Source organism: Pseudophryne corroboree, chromosome 6, assembly GCF_028390025.1.
Source record: "Pseudophryne corroboree isolate aPseCor3 chromosome 6, aPseCor3.hap2, whole genome shotgun sequence".
NCBI classification, from domain to species: Eukaryota; Metazoa; Chordata; class Amphibia; order Anura; family Myobatrachidae; genus Pseudophryne; species Pseudophryne corroboree.
This window is the reverse complement of record NC_086449.1, coordinates 120,706,033-120,723,087: the sequence shown is the minus strand read 5'-3', so window position 1 is coordinate 120,723,087 and position 17,055 is coordinate 120,706,033. Positions and strand designations below refer to the sequence as shown.

Here is a 17,055-nt window from a genome sequence, read left to right as displayed (position 1 = left end):
TGGCTGACTGTGTACCTTTAATAGAACTACACAGTTAATAGACAACCCCCTTGGTACAACACAGGATAGCTGGAGTCGTGGAGGGTCAGCGCTCCCTGTCAGCGTCTCAGAGTGTGGATCTGCAGGGAGAAAATAGCGTTGGTGAGCTGCTGGGTCTGCACTGAGGAGAAGCTCTGCCCCTGAAAATGGCGCGTCTTCCCGCACTTTGAATATTTATACTGGCCTGAGGTAATGGCGCTAGCAGCGTTACCGAAGCCCCTGATAGCGTGAGTGACCAGTTGTAAAAGTATTGCGCTGGCCCTGGGCGCCCCTCACAGCGCCGCACCTGTACCGCTGAGCCTTCCGGAGCGCAGTGTTAGTACTGCGCTCCAACCCTGTAGCCAACATGCACACCGGCTCCCCGCTTGTCGGGTGGCCGGTGACACACTCACCACCTCGATCTTCTGGCTCTGTTAGGGGGTGGCGGCATGCTGCGGGAGTGAGCGGACGCTTCGGGGGCTAACGATCATTACCCTCAGGAGCTCAGTGTCCTGTCAGCGGAGATAGTGGCCATTAACCTCAGAGGGGCGGACACTACTCCCCCCCCTAAGTCCCACGAAGCAGGGAGGCTGTTGCCAGCAGCCTCCCTGTGCCTATTACTCTTAAAAAAAATATAAAAAACAAAGAAGCTCTAGGAGCTCCCCTAGCTGTGGCCGGCACCTCCGGGCACATTTTCTAAACTGATTCTGGTAGGAGGGGCATAGAGGGAGGAGCCAGCCCACACTATTAAAGTCTTAAAGTGCCCATGGCTCCTGGTGGAACCGTCTATACCCCATGGTACTGATATGGACCCCAGCATCCTCAGGACGTAAGAGAAAATAGATAACAGCTGCAGATCCAAAATTATAATGGTAAGAAAGTATGGGGGTCATTCTGACCTGAACGCTCGCTGCAGTTCTTCGCAGGGTAGCGTTCAGGTCAGAACTGTGCATGCGCCCGCGCCACAGTGCCCGGGCGCATGCCAGACGGCCGACGTTGTCTAGCGATCGCCTCTGCCTGATTGACAGGCAGAGGCGGTCGCTGGGTGGGAGGAGGCAGCACTGCGGTGTCTGACCGCCGTTTTTCGGGGGGGCGCAGTCTGGCGTGGCTGGACCGTGCGGAGGGACGGCCTGCAGTAACTGCATGATGTCACACCTAGCAGCTGCAACACTGGCAGCGACAAGTAACTCCTAGCCAGCCGCAGGAGCTGTGATGGCTGGTAGTTACTCTACAAGTACAAAAGCATCACCACTGGGCGATGCTATTGTACTTGTGCAGGGGGGGAGGGGCGGCCTGACATACGGGGCGGACTTATAGCCCTGTGCTGGGCATCCCCCCGCATTTCAGGGAAGATGATCCTAGCTGTGCTAAATTTAGCACAGCTACGATCAACTCGGAATGAGGGCCAATAGACAAACCAAATAACACAAATAAGGCAACTCTCCCAGCCTTAATAATGTATTCAACCCAATATTTATTTAAAAATGTGTTACTTTTAGTAAATCACTTTAATCAGTGTTAAGCAGATAATATAAATCTTTAATCCCACTAACCTGCAAAATTTGGCATCATCACCAGTGATGTGCTGCAAGGTGCATGATTCATCGCATGCAGAGAAATGGGGCGCCAATGAGAGCAGGCATATGCAGAGACACCACGGTTTGAACATTTCAGCCTGTTGAAAGCAAACACATATTTAATGCAGAATAGTCTTACTACAGCTAACTAAGTAATGTGTTTATGTCGTGCCTGCTTACACAACAGTGATGGGCAACAGGGTCGAGTCACATTATTATGACCACCTACTACATTGGCGTGTAGCCCATGACATACGTCATGTGTCGTGCGCTGGCTTGCTGGGTATATAAGGTGTGTGATAGGCCGTCTGCACACATATCACTCGTTCCTGTCATGGGTAAAAGGAGCAATTTATCCAAGTTGCAAAAAATAAGAATTTACTCACCGGTAATTCTATTTCTCGTAGTCCGTAGTGGATGCTGGGTACTCCGTAAGGACCATGGGGAATAGACGGGCTCCGCAGGAGACTGGGCACTCTAAAAGAAAGATTAGGTACTATCTGGTGTGCACTGGCTGCTCCCTCTATGCCCCTCCTCCAGACCTCAGTTAGGGAAACTGTGCCCGGAAGAGCTGACACTACAAGGAAAGGATTTGGAATCCAGGGTAAGACTCATACCAGCCACACCAATCACACCGTACAACTTGTGATAACTATACCCAGTTAACAGTATGAACAACAAATGAGCCTCATTAACAGATGGCTCATAACAAAACCCTTTAGTTAAGCAATAACTATATACACGTATTGCAGAGAGTCCGCACTTGGGACGGGCTCCCAGCATCCACTACGGACTACGAGAAATAGAATTACCGGTGAGTAAATTCTTATTTTCTCTGACGTCATAGTGGATGCTGGGTACTCCGTAAGGACCATGGGGATTATACCAAAGCTCCCAAACGGGCGGGAGAGTGCGGATGACTCTGCAGCACCGCATGAGCAAACTCAAGGTCCTCCTCAGCCAGGGTATCAAACTTGTAGAATTTTGCAAACGTGTTTGACCCTGACCAGGTAGCAGCTCGGCATTACAATTGTTGTAATGCCGAGACCCCTTGGGCAGGCGCCCAAAAAGAGCCCCCTTCCTCGTGGAATGGGCTTTTACTGATTTAGGATGCGGCAGTCCAGCCGCAGAATGTGCAAGTTGAATCGCGCCACAGATCCAGCGAGCAATAGTCTGCTTAGAAGCAGGAGCACCCAGCTTGTTGGGTGCATGCAGGATAACAGCGAGTCAGTATTTTTGACTCTAGCCGTCCTGGAAACAAAAAATTTCAGGGCCCGGACTACATCCAGCAACTTGGAGGCCTCCAAGTCCCGAGTAGCCGCAGGCAGCACAATAGGTTGGTTCAAATGAAACGCTGATACCACCTTAGGGAGAAATTGGGGACGAATCCTCAATTCTGCCCTGTCCCTATGGAAGATCAGATAAGGGCTTTCACATGACAAAGCCGCCAATTCTGACACACGCCTAGCCGAAGCCAAGGCCAAATATATATGACCACTTTCCACGTGAGATACTTCAACTCCACGTTCTGAAGTGGCTCAAAACAATGTGATTTTAGGAAAACCAACACTATGTTGAGATCCCAAGGTGCCACTGGAGGTACAAAAGGGGGCTGAATATGCAGCACTCCCTTAACAACGTCTGAACTTCAGGCAACGTCTTTCCTAGCCTTTAACAGCGTAGGAATCACTTCATCTGGAACGCCCTTTTCCGTTAGGATCCTGCGTTCAACCGCCAAGCCTTCAAACGCAGCCGCGGTAAGTCATGGAACAGACAGGGCCCCTGCAGTAACAGGTCCGTCTGAGACACAGAGGCCATGGGTCCTCCGAGATCATTTCTTGTAGTTCTGGGTACCAAGTTCTTCTTGGCCAATCCGGAACTACGAGTATAGTTCTTACTCCTCTCTTACTTACTATCCTCAGTACCTTGGGTATGAGAGGAAGAGGAGGGAACACATAAACCTACTGGTACACCCACGGTGTCACTAGTGCGTCCACAGCTATCGCCTGAGGGTCTCTTGACCTGGCGCAATACTTTTTTAGCTTTTTGTTGAGGCGGGACGCCATCATGTCCACCTGTGGCCGTTCCCAACGGTTCACAATCTGCGTGAAGACTTCTGGATGAAGTCCCCACTCTCCCGGGTGGAGGTCGTGCCTGCTGAGGAAGTCTGCTTCCTAGTTTTCCACACCCGGAATGAACACTGCTGACAGTGTTAGCACGTGATACTCCGCCCATCGGAGAATACTTGTGGCTTCTGCCAACGCCATCCTGCTTCTTGTGCCGCCTTGTCGGTTTACATGGGCGACAGCCGTGGTGTTGTCTGACTGAATCAGCACCGGCTGGCTTTGAAGCAGGGGTTTTGCTTGCCTTAGGGCATTGTAAATGGCCCTTAGGTCCAGAATATTTATGTGTAGGGAAGTCTCCTGACTCGACCATTGTCCTTGGAAATTTCTTCCCTGAGTGACTGCTCCCCAACCTCGGAGGCGTGCATCCGCGGTCACCAGGACCCAGTCCTGAATGCCGAATCTGCGGCCCTCGAGAAGATGAGCACTCTGCAGCCACCACAGCAAAGACACCCTGGCCCCGGGGACAGGGTGATCAGCTGATGCATCTGAAGATGCGATCCTCACTTGTCTAACAGGTCCCACTGAAAGTTCCTTGCATGGAACCTGCCGAAGGGAATTGCTTCGTAAGAAGCTACCACCTTTTCCAGGACTCGCGTGCAATGATGCACCGACACCTGTTTTGGTTTTAGGAGGTCTCTGACCCGAGATGACAACTCCTTGGCCTTCTCCTCCGGGAGAAACACCTTCTTCTGTTCTGTGTCCAGAAACATGCCCAATATCAGCAGACGCGTCGTAGGAACCAGCTGCGACTTTGGGATATTCAGAATCCAGCCGTGCTGTTGTAGCACTTCCTGAGATAGTGCTACTCCGATCAACGACTGCTCCTTGGACCTCGCCTTTATAAGGAGATCGTCCAAGTACGGGTTAATTATAACTCCCTTCTTTCGAAGGAATATCATCATTTTGGCCATTACCTTGGAACACACCCTCGGTGCCGTGGACAGACCAAACGGCAACGTCTGGAATTGGTAATGGCAGTTCTGTACCACAACCTTGAGGTACTCCTGGTGAGGTGGGTAAATGGGGACATGTAGGTAAGCATCCATGATGTCCAGTGATACCATGTAATCCCCCCTCTTCCAGGCTTGCAATAACCGCCCTGAGCGATTCCATTTTGAACTCGAACTTCCTTATATAAGTGTTCAAGGATTCCAAATTTAGAATGGGTCTCACCGAACCGTCTGGTTTCGGTACCACAACATTGTGGAATAGTAACCCCGTCCCTGTTGAAGGAGGGGAACTTATATTATCACCTGCTGGAGGTACAGCTTGTGAATTGCCGCCAGTACTACCTCCCTGTCCTGGGGACTAGTTGGCAAGGCTGATTTGACGTAACGGCGAGGGGGAGACACCTCGAATTCCAGCTTGTATCCCTGCGATACCACTTGTAGAACCCAGAGATCCACCTGTGAGCGAACCCACTGGTCGCTGAAGTTCCGGAGACGCGCCCCCACCGCACCTGGCTCCGTCTGTGGAGCCCCAGCGTCATGCGGTGGACTCAGTAGAAGCAGGGGAGGATTTTTGTTCCTGGGAACTGGCTGTCTGGTGCAGCTTTTTCCCTCTCCCCCTGCCTCTGGGCAGAAAGGAAGCACCTTTTATCCGCTTGCCTTTCTGAGGCCGAAAGGACTGTACCTGATAGTACGGTGCTTTCTTAAGTTGTGAGGGAGCCTGAGGTAAAAATGTCGATTTCCCAGCTGTTGCTGTGGATACGAGGTCCGAGAGACCATCCCCAAACAATTCCTCACCCTTATAAGGTAAAACCTCCATGTGCCTTTTAGAATCAGCATCACCTGTCCACTGCCGGGTCCATAATACCCTCCTGGCAGAAATGGACATTGCATTAATTCTAGATGCCAGCCGGCAAATATCCCTCTGTGCATCCCTCATATATAAGACGACGTCTTTAATATGCTCTATGGTTAGCAAAATAGTATCCCTGTCGAGGGTATCAATATTATCTGACAGGGTATCAGACCACGCTGCAGCAGCACTACACATCCATGCTGAAGCAATTGCAGGTCTCAGTATAGTACCTGAGTGTGTATATACAGACTTCAGGATAGCCTCCTGCTTTCTATCAGCAGGCTCCTTCAAGGCGGCCGTATCCTGAGACGCCAGTGCCACCTTTTTTGACAAGCGTGTGAGCGCCTTATCCACCCTAGGAGATATCTCCCAACCTGACCTATCCTCTGGCGGGATAGGGTACGCCATCAGTAATTTTTTTTAGAAATTACCAGTTTCTTATCGGGGGAACCCCACGCTTCTTCACACACTTCATTCAACTCATCTGATGGGGGAAAAAACACTGGCTGCTTTTTCTCCCCAAACATAATACCCTTTTTAGTGGTACCTGGGTTAATGTCAGAAATGTGTAACACATTTTTCATTGCCGTAATCATGCAACGGATGCCCCTTGTGGATTGTGTATATGTCTCATCCTCGTCGACACTGGAGTCAGACTCCGTGTCGACATCTGTGTCTGCCATCTGAGGTAGCGGGCGTTTGTGAGCCCCTGATGGTCTTTGAGACGCCTGGGCAGGCACGGGCTGAGAAGCCGGCTGTCCCACGGCTGTTACGTCATCCAGCCTTTTATGTAAGGAGTTGACACTGTCGGTTAATACCTTCCACATATCCATCCACTCTGGTGTCGACCCCGCAGGGGGTGACATCATATTTATCGGCACCTGCTCCGCCTCCACATAAGCCTCCTCATCAAACATGTCGACACAGCCGTACCGACACACCGCACACACACAGGGAATGCTCTGACTGAGGACAGGACCCCACCAAGTCCTTTGGGGAGACAGAGAGAGAGTATGCCAGCACACACCACAGCGCTATATAAACAGGGATTTACACTATTACAGAAAGTGATTTTCCCTATAGCAGCTATACAATACAGTTTTGCGCCTAAATTTAGTGCCCCCCCTCTCTTTTTTACCCTTTGAGCCTGGAAACTGCAGGGGAGAGACTGGGGAGCTGTCTTCCAGCGGAGCTGTGAAGAGGAAATGGCGCCAGTGTGCTGAGGGAGATAGCCCCGCCCCCTTCTCGGCGGGCTTATCCCGCTCTTTTATTAATATTATGGCAGGGGATTTTTGCACATATATAGTTTATTAGACTATATTATGTGCTTTTTGCCAATTTAAGGTACTCTAATTGCAGCCCAGGGTGCCCCCCCCAGCGCCCTGCACCCATCAGTGACCGGAGTATGTGGTGTGTATAGGGAGCAATGGCGCACAGCTGCAGTGCTGTGCGCTACCTTAATGAAGACCGGAGTCTTCAGCCGCCAATTTCCAGGACGTTCTTCTTGCTTCTGGCTCTGCAAGGGGGACGGCGGCGCGGCTCCGGGACCGGACGACCAAGGCTGGGCCTGTGTTCGATCCCTCTGGAGCTAATGGTGTCCAGTAGCCTAAGAAGCCCAAGCTAGCTGCAAGCAGGTAGGTTCGCTTCTCTCCCCTAAGTCCCTCGTAGCAGTGAGTCTGTTGCCAGCAGATCTCACTGAAAATAAAAAACCTAACAAATACTTTCTTTACTAGAACCTCAGGAGAGCCCCTAGTGTGCAACCAGCTCGAGCCTGGCACAGATTCTAACTGGGGTCTGGAGGAGGGGCATAGAGGGAGGAGCCAGTGCACACCAGATAGTACCTAATCTTTCTTTTAGAGTGCCCAGTCTCCTGCGGAGCCCGTCTATTCCCCATGGTCCTTACGGAGTACCCAGCATCCACTAGGACGTCAGAGAAAGGGAGGATTATCGGCTTGTGGGCAAAGGGTGCCAGCGTTACTGAAACAGCGGAGTTTGTGAGCTGTTCGAGCGCTGCTGTGGTGAAGGTGTATCATGACTGGACAAATGGCACCACTGCGAATAACTGACTTGGAAACTGTGGAGCAGTGTGAGAGGTGAACGTCGACTGCGAAGGTGTGTGAGGGCCGACTGACACGCTACAGAGGAGCAGCTCACCGTCAAAATGAACCTTGGAGCTACCAGACGTGTGGCTAAAATATCAGTTTAGCGAACCCTGCCAAGTATGGGGCTTTGAATCAGTTACTGTGGCTATGAGCTGGTGGTCATAATAATGTGACTCGACCGTATATATATATACTGCTCAAAAAAATAAAGGGAACACTTAAACAATACATCCTAGATCTGAATGAATGAATGAAATATTCTTATTAAATACTTTGGCCCTCATTCCGAGTTGTTCGCTCGGTATTTTTCATCGCATCGCAGTGAAAATCCGCTTAGTACGCATGCGCAATGTTCGCACTGCGACTGCGCCAAGTAACTTTACTATGAAGAAAGTATTTTTACTCACGGCTTTTTCATCGCTCCGGCGATCGTAATGTGATTGACAGGAAATGGGTGTTACTGGGCGGAAACACGGCGTTTCAGGGGCGTGTGGCTGAAAACGCTACCGTTTCCGGAAAAAACGCAGGAGTGGCCGGAGAAACGGTGGGAGTGCCTGGGCGAACGCTGGGTGTGTTTGTGACGTCAACCAGGAACGACAAGCACTGAACTGATCGCACAGGCAGAGTAAGTCTGGAGCTACTCAGAAACTGCTAAGTAGTTAGTAATCGCAATATTGCGAATACATCGGTCGCAATTTTAAGAAGCTAAGATTCACTCCCAGTAGGCGGCGGCTTAGCGTGTGTAACTCTGCTAAATTCGCCTTGCGACCGATCAACTCGGAATGAGGGCCTTTGTTCTTTACATAGATGAATGTGCTGACAACAAAATCACACAAAAATTATCAATGGAAATCAAATTTATTAACCATGGAGGTCTGGATTTTGAGTCACACTCAAAATTAAAGTGGAAAAACACACTGCAGGCTGATCCAACTTTGATGTAATGTCCTTAAAACAAGTCAAAATGAGGCTCAGTAGTGTGTGTGGCCTCCACGTGCCTGTATGACCTCCCTACAATGCCTGGGCATGCTCCTGATGAGGTGGCGGATGGTCTCCTGAGGGATCTCCTCCCCGACCTGGACTAAAGCATCCGCCAACTCCTGGACAGTCTGTGGTGCAACGTGGCGTTGGTGGAAGGAGCGAGACATAATGTCCCAGATGTGCTCAATTGGATTCAGGTCTGGGGAACGGGCGGGCCAGTCCATAGCATCAATGCCTTCGTCTTGCAGGAACTGCTGACACACTCCAGCCACATGAGGTCTAGCATTGTCTTGCATTAGGAGGAACCCAGGGCCAACCGCACCAGCATATGGTCTCACAAGGGGTCTGAGGATCTCATCTCGGTACCTAATGGCAGTCAGGCTACCTCTGGTGAGCACATGGAGGGCTGTGCGGCCCCCCAAAGAGATGCCACCCCACACCATTACTGACCCACTGCCAAACCGGTCATGCTGGAGGATGTTGCAGGCAGCAGAACGTTCTCCTTGGCGTCTCCAGACTCTGTCACGTCTGTCACATGTGCTCAGTGAGAACCTGCTTTCATCTGTGAAGAGCACAGGGCGCCAGTGGCGAATTTGCCAATCTTGGTGTTCTCTGGCAAATGCCAAACGTCCTGCATGGAGGTGGGCTGTAAGCACAACCCCCACCTTTGGACGTCGGGCCCTCATACCACCCTCATGGAGTCTGTTTCTGATCGTTTGAGTAGACACATGCACATTTGTGGCTTGCTGGAGGTCATTTTGCAGGGCTCTGGCAGTGCTCCTCCTGTTCCTCCTTGCACAAAGGCGGAGGTAGCGGTCCTGCTGCTGGGTTGTTGCCCTCCTACGGCCTCCTCCACGTCTCCTGATGTACTGGCCTGTCTCCTGGTAGCGCCTCCATGCTCTGGACACTACGCTGACAGACACAGCAAACCTTCTTGCCACAGCTCGCATTGATGTGCCATCCTGGATGAGCTGCACTACCTGAGCCACTTGTGTGGGTTGGAGACTCCGTCTCATGCTACCACTAGAGTGAAAGCACCGCCAGCTTTCAAAAGTGACCAAAACATCAGCCAGAAAGCATAGGAGCTGAGAAGTGGTCTGTGGTCACCACCTGCAGAACAACTCCTTTATTGGGGGTGTCTTGCTAATTGCCTATAATTTCCACCTTCCACCATTGTCTATTCCATTTGCACAACAGCATGTGAAATTGATTGTCAATCAGTGCTGCTTCCAAAGTGGATAGTTTGATTTCACAGAAGTGTGATTGACTTGGAGTTACATTGTGTTGTTTAAGTGTTCCCTTTATTTTTTTGAGCAGTGTATTGAGAGAGAGAGAGAGAGAGAGAGCGAGAGAGAGAGAGAGATTGATGTACCTTTCAAAATAGTGAGCTACCCTATATATTATATAGAGGAGAGAGAAAAAAAGAGAGGGAGGGAGAGAGATATAGATAGACTAGCTGTTCTACCTGTTCTTCGCATGGAAGTGTCTAATTTTCACGGTTGTCTTAATGTAAGTAAATATTAATCCATAGTTCTTGGCGTAACCCGAGGAGCACCCCTAGCAGATACAGTAAACAGTGACTGAACCATTTTTATAGTTTATTAAATTCTACACACTGGAGGCGCAATCCAAATTTTGATCCGATTGTGCGTTTGGGTGTTATCGTTCACGCAACGCAAGCCACGCATCAGTAATGATGTCATTATGTCAACCCACTTTTCATCCCATTAGGGGAGGTTTATTAAAATTCTAATTCGGAGTTTGCCTATTTCCCACCTGAAGAATTTCAGCTTCCTAACATTTCAGGAAGTAAGAGAATTAGTGACGAGTCAGTAAGTCAGTGAGTGAGTGAGGGCTTTCGCAGATAGATAGATAGATAGATAGATAGATAGATAGATAGATAGATAGATAGATAGAAGCTCACTGTATTTTGACGGGTACACGCAGAGTCACAGGGGCAATGGGAGACAGGACAGTGCTAGGAACAAACGTGAGGAAAGAAGGCCATGCTCATGAGAGCTTACATACTAGGTGGCCGATTCAGACCTGATCGCTGCTGCACGTTTTCGCACAGCAGGCGATCAGGTCTGAACTGCGCATGCGTATGCACCGCAATGCGCAGGCGCAACGGGCTGCAGCACCGGGGAGCGCTGGGCAGCGATGGGATGGTGCGAGAGAAGCGATCAAATGGGCGATCACAAGGTGACTGACAGGAGTAGGCCGTTTGTGGGTGGCAACTGACTGTTTTAGAGGAGTGTCCGGAAAAACGCAGGAGGGACCAGGCGTTTGGAGGTAGTGTTTCTGACGTCAGTTCCGGCCCCCGATCATCGCACTGGAAGAGTAAGTCCTGGGCTGCGCAGAGGCTCTTCTCAACAGGTGACCGCACCCCTGCACAGCAATTTCCTCCTCCCCCTGTAGGCAGCGACTACCTGATCGCAGGGATGCAAAAAACGCACCCTAGCGATCAGGTCTGTATTAGGCCCTAAGAGAATGGTTGAAGAGATGGACGGTGAACTGGGAATAAGAGAAGGCCAAGGACAGGGTAGAGTAGATTTAGGAGGAGGGATAGTAGGCTTTGATCGAAAGGTGTATCTTAGACATTTAAAACTAGGGAGACTGGGTAGAAAGACTGACTTGGCGAGGGAGTGAGTTTCAGAAGTGGGAGTGGAGCATGAGTATTCAGAGAGGCAATAGAGGAGGTATCTATTGTAGAGTAGAAGCAGCAAATATAGTAAGTGATTCAAAAATTTGTGAGAATCAGGATTTTTATCTGGATTCTTAGTGGATATGAAGACAATTGAGCCGGTGGGCAGAGAAGGCAAACCAACACAGAGTGGTTAGAAAGAAAAATTAGATGAGCAGCAGTGTCCATGATAGACTGAAGTAGAGAAAGGCAGTTTGGGGAGACCAAAGTAAAGGAGGTTCACAGAAGTCAAGGTGGAAGATGGTATGTGCATGGATAAGCGTTTTAGTGGCAGCAGGGGTGAGAAAGGGCTTAATTGTGGATGTGGATATTGCAAGAGTGAGAGATATTTTGAACATATGGGGGTGAAGGATAGGGAGGAATCAAGGATAGCGCCCAGGAGGTCGACTTGGTGGATGTCTAGAAGAGTGTTGAACAGAAAAAGAGAAGGCCCTAGAAGGGGGGAGATGACGAGTTCCAATATGGACATAATAATTTGAGAAAATGCTGGGACATCCAGGATGAGATGGGAGTCAAGCAGAAAGCAACTCGAGTGAGGATTGAGGAAGACCAGTTACATGATGATAGGCAAATCTGAGTGTCAACAGCGTAAATGTTATACAGGACCCCAAAAGGACCTGATGAGTTTTTGCAAAAGGGATGGTGTAAAGGGAGAAGAGGAGATGACTAAGGACAGATCCTTGGGAGATGCCTTAAGGTGGAGGAAAATGGACGTGGCAAAGTTAAAGGTAGACATAAAAGGAATGGTTAGAGAGGGAATAGGTGAACCATGCAAGAACAAATCATGGAAATCAATGCAATGGAGAATCTGTGGGAGAAGCTGGTGCTTGGCCATGTCAAATCAGCAGATAGATCTAATATGATGATAACTGAGAGCTGACACTTTGCTTTGACAGTTAGATGGTCATTGCTGACAATTGTAAGGATGATTTCTATGGAAATAAGTGTATGGAAACAAAATAAATGACGTGAGAGGCTTGGAAGTGGGAAGAGAGGAATGAGCTGTATATAAACAAATGTCTTTAAATGTTTGGATTTACTAGGACAGAGAAAGTTAGGGCGGTAGTTAGAGAGAGAGTCAGGTTAAAGCGAGGGCTTCTAAATGATGGGTACGACAAGCGTATGCATGAAGAAAGAGGATACAGTGCTAAACAATTTGGATAGGTGAGAGGGAATGGACTGCAGGGGACGAGTGCAGGTGTTAGATGATGAGAAGACGACACAAACTTCATTCCAAGTGGTGGGGAAGGAGGAAGTCAAGATGGGAGGCGAGGGAAGAGTTGGGACGCGAGGGATAGGAGGAGGACCAAGGTATGAGTTGTCCTTGTAGATAGTGTTGATCTTGGAGGTGAACTAGGTGATGAAGTCAACAGCATGGGAGAAGAGGGAGAGAGCTGAAGGTGGTAAAGACGTAGTGAAAACTGGGAGAATAGTGCCTTAAAGAAAGACTGTTTAGTTTGGGTAAGGTCAGAGTTGTAGGAGGTTAGAAAATCGCCAGGAAAGCCATGGTTTTGGTGCAGAGAGGTTGAAGATAGGAGAGAGAACAGAGTCTAGAGAAGATTGTGTCAATAGAGCCAAGGTTATATTTAGTAATAGTGACCTTAACAAAGTGAGCAGGTTACAGGTGGAGGGAGAAATAAGGGGGTAATTCAATCAGCACGGCAACAGCCACACTTTACGGAAGCCCAAACTCGCATAAAACTGCTCACAGCCCAATTGGATGGTGAGCACTTTTGTGCGAATTTGGGATTTGGCCAGGTGTGTGAGGGATGCAAGATGGGGTGCCATTGCTTAAACACCGTTGCAATGGCAATTTTCACCATTCATGAGTAATTGAATTCACCCTGAGAGAAGAAGATGGTCAGAGAGAAGGAAAGATAAAGGGGTGGAGTCTGAGATGACACAGCGGTAGCAGAAGAGTAGATCCAGGGTGTGAACAGTGGAATGGTAAGGGGGGAGCAGGGGATGTCCAATAGTTGAAGCCTAAAGAAGATGAGAGGAAAAAGAGTTTGGAAGCAGGAGATTCCATGGGGATGTCAAGAGGAAAATGAAAGTTTGGGAACAGAGATGGAAAGTCAGGGAGGTGAAAGTGGGGCATTCAGGTGGTAACGTTAACTAAGAAGTAGGAGGTTGGGCTAGGGGTACAGAAGATTGCTGCTACACAAAGATTAATAGGAAAAAGCAGATTAAGTGGACCTCAGAGGAGAAGACAGAGTAAGCTCTCACCTCAAACCATGATGGCCACCAATGCGAGAGGTGTAGGATAAAGAGAAACCTCTAAAATAAGAAAGCAGAGGGGGAAGTGGTGTTGGACAAGGCAAGACAGGTTTAAGTGATAGCTAAGACATTAAGCATCCAAATTATGCTTAGTATCTGCATATTTAGGTGATGGAAGTATTGCAGAAGGAATGGAGAAGATTAAGGAAGATTAAGGAATGGAGGTTGTAATCAGAGAGCATTATGTATTAGTTGGAAAACTTGGACATACTCAGAAGTGGGAAGAAGAGATCAAGAACCTACCGTTGGTGGGAGAGAAATCCACTGAGGGGAGCCAAAGGAAGGAGACAGGAATAAAAGTTTGAAAGTAGCAGTGTCTAAGGATAAAATGTTGTGGGAGCCAGACAGCATAGTTATCAAAGAACTAGGAGACAAGACAAAGAAGGACAGTAAATTACCACAAAACAAAAATGGACTAGGCCAAAGAGTCTAACAGGGTCAACCTTAAAGGAGTAGGAAAGAGAGGGTTCAGACGGAATGATCTGGAAGATGCATCAGTAGGATTACCACTGCCTGAGACAGTAGGATTACCACTACCTTGTCAGCCTCAGGTCTGAGGGTTATGGAAGAAAGAGAGAATAAGGTAGTTATAGAAGAAGTGATGTCACAGAAGAGCCACATTTTGGTGACTGCAAGGACGTTAAAGTAGTTAGGCCATTACACTGTTACGTACGGTACATGTGTACAAGTTATAACACAAGGAAGTTTAAAAAAAAAAAAAGAAGATATCTCCGTTAACAAACACAATATCACAAAATTTAGTTGTCCCGTATGGGACAAGGTAAGTACACCACCGTTTTGTGAAGGAAACTTCTACCTGATAATTCCCCTCAACTCCACATTAACAGCATGCGTTTGTTTGTTTTTTGAAAACCTATGAGAAAGAGCTGTAATTTAACTTGTCAACCTATGATGAAAACTCAAGATTGACAGCTACAGATTTTTTTATTTACAGTGTCAAGTATGGGACTCTTTTTACTCAATTTCATGCAATGGTCCAGTTATAGATGAATATTTTATAACTAGAGGTCAGTTTATTATATTTCAGGAAGCACAGGAAAGGGGGAGAGAAGGAAGTGTGGAGATGGATAAGGTTGGCAGCACTGCAAGTAAACATAAGGGCCATGAATTTGCCACGGTGCTAATGACCTCCCCCATGAAATGACTGCGTTAGGGAAATTTTTTTGGCCTACATGCTCACTATTGGACATGAAAAGCAGGGGGGCCAATCCATGTGGAGTGGTCCAGCCCTTGTTGCTTGACCATTTTTTTTTAAATATATTTTTTTGTTTGTGATGATCCCTGTAAGCAAGTAGTCAGAAACCACCATTACTTTATTTTTATTAACCTTCATATGGTAGCCAATTTTTTATCATGACGTATGACATTTGTAACTGTTGCGGACATTTGAGGTAAATGCAATATCTCAACTCAGAAAAGTTATAGAAAGCTGGGATAATAAACATTATTTTCAGCACATTTTAAGCTAAATTTTTTGTCATATAACTATTTCCCTACCTCACTTCCTTATGACTGAAATGTAAGGCCAAAGTCAATTGTCAGTGGGAAGGAATAAAATTTCGGAGCTGTAATTTTGTTTGGGAATAGTTATATACTCAAAGATTTGCCAAACAAATTTTGAGTCATCTACCTTGTCTACTTTTTTTATTAGGGCACTTTGAAATTGCTTGTTTTTCATTTTTTTCACCTAAATTGACCTCTTAAGTTATAACTCTGGTAGAGCACTTGATAAAAAATGTCAAATTCACAGCATACACAGTACCCTATGGGGGGTAACTGTAACATAAATTGGAGTTTGATATTTAATTTTTTCATATTCAATTTTTTTCAACCTGTTTGAATGTGGATTTTATGGCTTTTATTATAATGGATTACTTTATTTGGGAATTTTAGTATGGCCCTGCCACTCTGTAATCAATGCATTTGTGTATTTAATCAGAGAAATTGTGTATGCATCGCCACAAAAACACCACAAGCTTTCATCGCTGTATGGAGAGACAATCAACAGTACAGAAGTGTCAATACTACATACAGTATCTGCAGACACATTTTCTGCTTACTGTATTTGTACTATTATTAAACCCAGCACATTGTAAGAAAGCACACTAAAAGTTCCAATATGTGGAAATTATGATAAATAGAAAAGCTGTCCTGTGAGCTTCAGTTTTTTTAATGCTAATTTCATCTCACGTCTACTGTATATCACCTGTGTAGGTTCAGACTGTCTCTGGCTACCTCTCCCTGTGTAGATATGACAAGGTATCAGACGGTCACTTGTTATATCTCTTTTTGTGCAGATGTGACCAGGTGTCAGACTGTCTCTAACTACCTCTCTCTGTATAGTTTTGATCAGATGTCACACTGTCCTTGTTCATATTTCTCTTTGAGGTCCATTTATTATTAAATACCATTTGGTAACCTCAACCCTGTTAGATCCCTAGTTCTTTGTAAGGCTATTCATATGTCTATCCCAAGCATGCTTAAATTTCTCTACTGTCTTTGGGGTCTAATTACTAAGCCTTCAATGGAGATAAAGTACCAGCCAATCAGCTCCTGTAATTTTTCAAACTCAGCCTGTAACATGGCAGTTAGGAGCTGATTGGCTGGTACTTTGGGGGTAATTAAGATCTGATTGCAGCAGCAAATTTGTTAGCTAATGGGCAAAACCATGTGCACTGCAGGCGGAGCAGATGTAACATGTGCAGAGAGATTTAGATTTGGGTGGGGTGTGTTCAACTGAAATCTAAACTGCAGTGTAAAAATAAAGCAGCCAGTATTTACTCTGCACAGAAACAAAATAACCCACCCAAACCTAACTGTCTCTGCAAATGTTATATCTGCCCCACCTGCAGTGCACATGGTTTTGTCCATTAGCTAACAAATTTGCTGCTGCGATCAGATCTGAATTAGGCCCTTTAGCTCCAATCACTTTACCGCCATCCAAGCCTTAGTAAATAGACCCCAAAATCTCTACCACCTCTGATGAGAGGCTATTCCACTTGTCCACTACCCTTTCTGTGAAGAAATGTTTCCTCTAATTTCCTCTGAACCTATCTACCTTCAGTATCAGTGCATGTCCTCGTGTTCTAGTACTTCTCTTCCTTCGAAGACTTTTTACCTCCGGAACTTTGTTATTTGAAAGTCTCTGTCATGTCCCCTTTTCCCTTCTTTGCTCCAAACTATACATATTAATATCGTTTAGTCTTTCCAGGTAAGTTTTGTGGTGTAGACCCTGCACCATTTTAGTAGCCCTTCTTTGTAGTCTCCAAAGTATTTATATCCTTCTGAAGATATGGCCTCCATAATTCAACACAGTGGTGGTCATTCCGAGTTGTTCGCTCGGTAAATTTTTTCGCATCGCAGCGATTTTCCGCTTAGTGCGCATGCGCAATGTCCGCACTGCGACTGCGCCAAGTAAATTTGCTATGCAGTTAGGAATTTTACTC

General features: G+C 47.2%; 1 protein-coding gene across 1 annotated transcript in view; it reads right to left on the bottom strand.

The window, feature by feature from the left end:
- Positions 1-17,055, bottom strand: part of PEBP4 (phosphatidylethanolamine binding protein 4) — a 192,433-nt gene that overhangs the window by 160,452 nt on the left and 14,926 nt on the right. The window contains exon 2 of the mRNA XM_063931780.1: positions 1,572-1,693. Coding sequence (XP_063787850.1) covers positions 1,572-1,687 — 116 coding nt within the window. The 5' untranslated portion in view covers positions 1,688-1,693. The remainder of the gene's footprint in view (positions 1-1,571; positions 1,694-17,055) is intronic.